General features: G+C 38.8%; 1 protein-coding gene across 2 annotated transcripts in view; it reads right to left on the bottom strand.

The window, feature by feature from the left end:
- Positions 1–8,493, bottom strand: part of VCL (vinculin) — a 125,867-nt gene that overhangs the window by 70,613 nt on the left and 46,761 nt on the right. For both annotated transcript variants that reach the window (XM_023204903.1, XM_023204902.1), the window contains exon 2: positions 6,741–6,811. In XM_023204903.1, coding sequence (XP_023060671.1) covers positions 6,741–6,811 — 71 coding nt within the window. The remainder of the gene's footprint in view (positions 1–6,740; positions 6,812–8,493) is intronic.

Raw genomic sequence — 8,493 nt, 5'->3', positions numbered from 1 at the left:
TTTTTTTTGAGATGGAGTCTCGCTCTGTCACCCAGGCTGGAGTGCAGTGGTACGATCTTGGCTCACTGCAAACTCCACCTCCCGGGTTCACGCCATTCTCCTGCCTCAGCCTCCCGAGTAGCTGAGACTACAGGAGCCCATCACTGCGCCCGGCTAATTTTTTGTATTTTTAGTAGAGCCAGGGTTTCACCATGGTCTCGCTCTCCTGACCTCGTGATCCCCCAGCCTCGACCTCCCAAAGTGCTGGGATTACAGGCATGAGCCAGTGCGCCCGGCCTCTCAATTCAGTTTTTTTTTTTAAGCAATACATTAGTACCCTCTGGCACTTTATTACTGTTAACATATTATTTGCAATATATCTCACAAGTGACCATTCATTACACACTGGTAAGAACTACTATTCTATAAACAGCACTTAGCACACTAGGCACATAGAAGGCAATCAGTAAATAATTAACCAAGGAACATATCTAGCCCATTAATCAATTATACATAAAACATTACTGCCACAGCAGTCTGATGATGATGATGACAAAGAAGAAAATGACAACTGACAGTGATACAAAATGTAAACATGGAGTACAGTAGCTGACTCCCTTGCTGACAGTCTCAAAAGGAACAAATGATTTCTTTTTTTTTTTTTTTTTTTTTTTTGAGACAGAGTTTCGCTCTCGTCACCCAGGCTGGAATGCATGGCATCATCTCAGCTCACTGCAACCTCTACCACCCGGGTTCAAGTGATTCTCCTACCTCAGCCTCCCAAGTAGCTGGGATTACAGGCATGTGCCATCACGCCCAGCTAATTTTGAATTTTTAGTAGAGACGGGTTTCACCATGTTGGCCAGGCTGGTTTTGAACTCTTGACCTCAAGTGATCCACCTGCCTCAGCCTCCCAAAGTGCTGGGATTACAGGCGTCAGCCACCGGACTCAGCCAGGAAAAAATGATTTCTTACAGGGTTATAAGGTTAGTCTAACCAATATTTCAACAATGCAGCATAGCTGCTGCACTCCTGAAGTTTATGACAGTCTGGGCAGTTTCCATGGCAATTGCCATGCAACCCTACACCTCTTATGCAACACCGTGGCTATTACTGCAATCTTGGGTAAAATTAGCAAATTGTGAGCTCTATCTGCCAGTGCAGCCAGGGATCAAATAACTTTTGCTCCACCCAAGAGAAAGGCTGTGACCATGCAAATCTTGTTCTATATAAAATGGTTCTCACATTTACAATAAGGAATTGCATGAGCACTGGAAGTTCCTCATCGACAATTACATCATTTTAAACGTATTAAACCCATTTTTCAATATGCCTTTAATTGTAAATCACACAAATAGACTATGATAGGATCTTGAGATTCCCAAATCCTAAAAGTATCATATCTTTCCCTGAAAAATCTTTAAATATATATCAGATAGCTTAGGTATAAATCTATCTACAGGCCAAGTATCTTGTTTTCTCTAGCCTTGACATCTTAACATTCTAGGAGTACAGACTGATCTAACAATAAATTTTTAAATATTTTAGCCTTTAGTGTTGCTTAAGCAGTCACTTGAGAAATCCTTGCAAAAGTAGACTACAGAGGAAGTTTCAGTCGGTCATGCCCTAGAAATTTCTAAACATCAACCAAGCAGCTCAAAAGAACGTCCTACTCAGTAGTTCCAAGGATGTCATTAATTGCTTCCATCTGTTTCCCCCCTCCCTATCCCTGTCTTTTCCAAGTCAAGACTTACTATTTTCTGCTTCATTTTGCATTCTATAGAAAAACAAGAAAAGCAAAGCATGAAAATCCATCACGGTTTATTTTGTTTTGTTTTAGACAGGGTCTCACTCCAGGCTGGAGTGCAGTGGCATGACGACAGTTCACTGCAGCCTTGACCTTCTGGGTTTAAGCAATCTTCCCACCTTGGCCTCCCAAAGTGCAGGGACTACAAGTGTGAGCCATCATGCCTAGTCCTCCACCATGTTTTCAATTATAGAATATTTATTTGCCCCCAAATTTGTTGGACAACCACAGCCATACTGTTGTTTGTACTCAAGGCTATTTTCAAGTAACATTTCAAAGTGTGGCATATTAAATTATATACTTTTTAAAAACTGCTCAGAAAAGTTTTCAGTTGGTCATAACACATGACTTTTCCCTGATTAACCATGGAGACCAGAGTTTTCCCCCATGGCAAAATAAAAGTTCAAACTTCTGAATGGTTTCATCCACTGACTATCCTTACCTAAGTCAACAATTACATGATCAATGATAGAGTTTCGCTCTTGTTGCCCAGGCTGGGGTGCAATGGTGTGTGATCTCGGCTCACCGCAACCTCCGCTTTCCAGGTTCAAGCGATTCTCCTGCCTCAGCCTCCTGAGTAGCTGGGATTACAGGCATGCGGCCACCATGCCTGGCTAATTTTGTATTTTTATAGAGATGGGGTTTCTCCATGTTGGTCAGGCTGGTCTTGAACTCCTGACCTCAGGTGATCCGCCTGCCTCAGCTTCCCAAAGTGCTGAGATTACAGGTGTGAGCCACCATGCCCAGTGATCAATGATTTTTAATTCTGTCATGTCTTCCACATTTATTGGTTAGAATTCACCTTACAACTAGGGCTATTGGGCTACTCTAAAAATTTTGTACAGGAAAGGCAAGATAAATGCTTAATTTCCTTTAAATTACCAATTATTAGAGTAAGGGGTTGATGCCCTAGTTACCACACAGGGTGATAAATGAAGTTTTATTTTATTTTAAAGTGACCAAATTTTTTGAAATTTTTATCACAACTAGGGTGTGCTCATTTTTAATTTTTCTAAGTCCCCAAGGAAGCCTGTGAGAGCACATAGTATATTTCAGCATATGTCTCTGGGGATTAGCAAAAATAAGTTTCCTGACAAAATCCATTTACCTGTCAAATCATATTCATAGACTAGAATGTCATGGTTGGAAGCAACTGTTTGCAGGGTCTTCTAGTCGAACTACCTACCTGATAGTGAAATCCCTACTCACTCATTCCCCATGCTCTGTACCTTCCAAGGTGTGAGCGGCAACTTGCTACAAGCTAGAGCTATGTTTTCAATGCAAGGTAAATGCAAGTTTAATTATAATATGTTTAGTTGACAGCATAAGATTCCTCTTAATATTAACAGCCTAAGACCAGGGCACAGTGGCTCGTGTCTGTACTCCCAACACTTTGAGAGGCCAATGCAGGAGGATCGCTTGAGCCCAGGAGTTCAAGACCAGCCTGGGCAACAGGGAGACCTTGCCTCTACAAATGATTTAACAATTGTCTGGGCATGGTGGCACACACCTGTAGTCTCAGCTACTCAGGAGGCTGGGGCAGGAGAATCACTTAAGCCTGGGAGATCGAAGCTGCAGTGAGCCATGATTGCACCATTGCACTTCAACCTGCGAGACAGAGTAAGAGCCTGCCTCAAATATATATATATAAAACCAGGCTGATCAAATGGCATGTGAACAAAATAGGCTCCTGTTGGTCAGAGCTAGAAGAAACCTTGAGATCACCAAGTCCAGAGAAGGTAGGACAAAAAAGATACTCCCACAAAATAGGCTCTACAGAAAAAAAAAAAAGATGCTTTTAGCACCTTACTTCCTGACACATGAAGACATTTTATGGAATTAACAGAAACACGGTTGCATAAAGCACCCACTCAAGTTAGTTAGAAATAAGAAGACTTCAATATGGGTGATAATCTTACATCTGTTGAATGAAAATAATAGAACATAAGGAGGATAAAAATAAAGGAACACTTTTAGCTTTATTTAAAGTTGTGATATATAACATACATAGAGAAAATAAACATATGTATAATATAATGAATAAATATAAAACAACCACCCATGTAACTCATCACTTAAATCAAAAATAGAACATTATTACCACTTTTAGATGCCCCTGTGTACTTCTCCCTAGTATAAACCTCTTCCTCCCTCCCAGAGAGAGTACCTACCCTGGCTGTAGTGACCATTATTCCTTACTCATCTTCATGTTTTTACCATATAAATAGGCATGTCTAAACAACATAGTTTATTTCTGCATGTTTTTGAACTTTTTTTTTTTTTTTCAGACAGGGTCTCACTCTGTCACCCAGGCTGGAGTACAGTTGCTTGATCTCGGCTCACTGCAACCTCCACCTCCTGGGTTCAAGCAATTCTCCCATCTCAGCCTCCCAAGTAGCTGGGATTACAGGTGTGAACCACCACGCCCAGCTAATTTTCTTTTTTTTTTTGTTTTTTTTGTTTTTTGTTTTTTTTTTTTTCTGAGACGGAGTCTCGCTCTGTCGCCCAGGCTGGAGTGCAGTGGCCGGATCTCAGCTCACTGCAAGCTCCGCCTCCCGGGTTCATGCCATTCTCCTGCCTCAGCCTCCCGAGTAGCTGGGACTACAGGCGCCCGCCACCTCGCCCGGCTAGTTTTTTGTATTTTTTAGTAGCGACGGGGTTTCACCGTGTTAGCCAGGATGGTCTTGATCTCCTGACCTCGTGATCCACCCGCCTCGGCCTCCCAAAGTGCTGGGATTACAGGCTTGAGCCACCGCACCCGGCTAATTTTCATATTTTTAGTATAGATGGGGTTTCACCATGTTGGCCAGGCTGGTCTTGAACTCCTGACCTCAAGTGATCCACCTGCCTTGGCCTCCCAAAGTACTGGGATTACAGGTGTGAGTCACCACACCTGGCCATTTTTGAACTTTAAATAAGTGGAACCTACATATCTATCTATCTATCTATCTATCTATCTATCTATCTATCTATCTATCTGTCTGACTTTCATTTCCCTCAATTATTTTTGAGATTCATTCATTCCACTTTTTTTGTCTTTTTATTTATTTATTTATTTTTAGATACAGGGTTTCACTCTGTCACCCAAGCTGGAGTGCAGTGGTGCAGTCACAGCTCACTGCATCCTCAACTTCCCCAGCTCAGGTGATCCTCCCACTTCAGCCTCCTGGGTGGCTGGGACTACCGGCTCACACTACCACATGCAGTTAATGTTTTGTAGAGAGGAGTTTTCACTACATTGCCCAGGCTGGTCTCAAACTCCTAGGCTCAAGTGATCTTCCCTCCTCGGCCTCCCAAAGTGCTGGGATTACAGGTGTGAGCCACCGCACCCGGCCTCATTGTTTTTTTCAATTGAAATGAAACTCATACAGCATAAAATTAACCATTTTTAAGCGAAAATTCCTCATTCCTTTTCATTACTGATTAATATTACAATTTCTGACTATACCATGATTATTTTTACCCATTCTACTCTAGATAGACCAGTGGAGTCATCATGAACAATGCTGATAGAAATGTTTTTTATATGGATGCTGGTGTGCATGTGGACAAGTATCTTTAGGGAACATACCTAGGAGTGGAACTGCTTATCCTCTACTTTACTAATGTCAAATTGTTTTCCAAAGTGGCTGCACCAATTTACATTCCCAAAGCAGTGTAAGAACATTCCAGTTGCTCCATATCTTATCAACAACTGATATTATCAGGCTTCTTAATTTAGGGTGTATAATAGAATAATTTGCACTTCTCTGATGACTGAGATAAAATATTGGCCACTTACATTTCCTCTTTTGAGGTGCTATTCAAGTCCTTCACACACCTTCTTTTTGAAAAGTCTTATGCTATTCTTACTAACTTCTATGAGTTCTACTTTTTTTGTCCTATACATCAGCTTTTACTTTTGCTTACAACTTGACTGCCATATAGAACAAAACCACTAATCAAAGACAATATAAGAACCTAAAAAGTTTTAAGTATTCAAAAATTAGTATGTCTGCTTGTTTTATGTAGAATAGCCCAAAAAGCCTGGAAATTATTTTTAGGAGTACTAGGAGATATATAAATATAACTTAAATTTAAAACGTAACTGAAAATATGAAACAATAAATTTTTTTTTTTTTTGAGACAGAGTCTCCCTCTGTCACCCAAGCTGGAGTGCAGTGGTGTGATCTCCACTCACTGCAAGCTCTGCCCTCTGAGTTCACGCCATTCTCCTGCCTCAGCCTCCCGAGTAGCTGGGACTACAGGCACCCGCCACCACATTTGACTAATTTTTTTTCTGTACTTTTAGTAGAGATGGGGTTTCACCATGTTAGCCAGGAAGGTCTCGATCTCCTGACCTCAGGTGACCCACCTGCCTCGGCCTCCCAAAGTGTTAGGATTACAGGCATGAGACACCGTGCCTGGCCAAAACAATATTTTTTTAAAGTTTATATCTACCATTATTCCCTTATCTCCAAGCAAAGGTGCCTAGTATACAATGCAGATTCATGCATGCTATAGTCACAACAGGTCTTTAATACTTTTCATCCTAGAAAGAAAAACTCAAAAGTCATGGTCTTATGTCTTATGTCAAAAATTGGCCAGGTACAGTTAGCCAGACATGGTGGCACGTGCCTATAATCCAAGCTATTCCGGAGGCTGAGACAGGCAAATCATTTGAACCCAAGAGGCAGAGTTGCAGTGAGCTGACATCGCGCCATTGCACTCCTCCCTGGGTGACGAGGGTGAAACTCCATCTCAAAAAAAAGAAAAAAAAATTATTATGTCAAAAATGCCTAATATCAAAGACTAAAATGAAGTGTTTTTTAAAAAGAAGACAAAAAAGTTGAAATTTCAATTGTAAACAAAAGTTTTATACCAAAAAAAAAAGTTGTTACTGAAATCAGCTACTTTTTCTTCCTAACAAGAGCATTATTTTGCTTAGCAACAGAAGAATATTTTAATTACTCACTTAATAAATGCTGGTGGCATATCTCTCTTCAAAATCTGATCCTCAGTGGTTTGAACAGTCTCTTTTCCAACCTACAAGAGGAAAAAAAAATTCATAATTCAAATATAAATTCTCAGACCTTAAAAAACTATTACTTAAGCATATTTGAAACATATACTTAAACACAATCATTAAAATTTCTAGATTTAAGGGAGATTTCTGGATTTAAAAAATTTTTTAGGATTACTCACATAATATGCTTTCACAATATACCAGAATAACAATATAGAATACAAACATAATGTTGTATTACTCCTCCAGAGTAACTAATTTGAAAGCATTATTGAGCATAATAGGAGAAATTCATCATTGAGAATACATGTGTGTGTGTTTAGCCAAAAAACTCTGCCACATCTCTAACATGTTACCTGATGTATATGAATCAAGTTAGACAGACAAAAACATCTATATAGAAAAAAAATAAAGTTATTGGAACTGGGGAAAATATTTGAAACTATTATGATTCTGACACTAGAAACCAAACATGAAAATATACAACTTTTACTAGTAATCAAAAAAACTGAAATTAAAACAACATGATATTTTTCCCTAATTATAGTGCAAGTTAAAAAGAAAGAATATATAATGCTGAATGCAACAATGGAATAGATAGTTTTACACCCTGCAGGTGGTGATATAAACTGACATATTCTCTTTGGAAAATCATTTGTTAGAATGTGTTAGGAGACATAAAAAAAGTCATACCTAGAAATTCCACTTTTGATAATATACCTTATAAGCAGTAATACCAAACGTGGTAATAAAAACAATATTCACAAAATTATTCACTATGATGATAGTTAGAAAAGCTAAAACACTTCATAAATAACTCCTCCAACAAAGGGGAATAGTTAAGTAAATTAAGATATATTGTTAGGTTGAGTACTATGGGGCCATTAAAACAATGGTTATAAAAACTTAGCATTATGGGAAAATGTTTATGACATTATATTTCACTTAAAAGAAGAAATATAAATAACAAGTACATTATGAGTACAACACCAAAAAAAAAAAAACCCTGCATGTATAATAAAGCAACAACACTGAAAGAATATTTTTAAAATATTCCAGTGGTTGTACTAATGCTTAGGAAATTGAGCGAATTTGTATTTGCATATCCTATTTTCTAATTTCCTGAAATGTAAATTTTAAAGTAATTTTTGTAATTTAAAAACACAAAAATGTTACTGTAAGCTGTTTTGTTATTTTTTGTTTGTTTGTGTTTTTGAAATAGTCTCACTCTATCACCCAGGCTGAAGCACAGTGGTACAGTCTCGGCTCACTGAAACCTTGGCCTCCCAGGTTCAAGTGATTCTCGTGCCTCAGCATCCCAAGTAGCTGGGACTACAGGCATGTGCCACCACACCCAGCTAATTTTTTTTTTTTTTTTTTTTTTTTTTGGATTTTTAGTAGAGATGGGGTTTCACCATGTTGGCCAGGCTGGTCTCGAACTCCTGACCTCAAGTGATCCACTCACCTTGGCCTCCCAAAGTGCTGGGATTACAGGCATGAGCTACCACTCCCAGCCTAAGTTATTTAGTTGTAATTATTTCCTACCTAATAATCTTAGTACATAATTATCTGTCATTTTATATAAATCTGCCAAATAGTAATGGTCAGAAATTTTCTTAAATTATCAAAATATTAAATGTCACACAACAAATTATGTATGTATTATACCACTAATCATAACACATATTCACTTTCTTCAAAA

Source organism: Piliocolobus tephrosceles, chromosome 9, assembly GCF_002776525.5.
Source record: "Piliocolobus tephrosceles isolate RC106 chromosome 9, ASM277652v3, whole genome shotgun sequence".
NCBI classification, from domain to species: Eukaryota; Metazoa; Chordata; class Mammalia; order Primates; family Cercopithecidae; genus Piliocolobus; species Piliocolobus tephrosceles.
The sequence above is the reverse complement of the archived record's forward strand: the minus strand, read 5'-3'. Positions and strand labels throughout refer to the sequence as shown.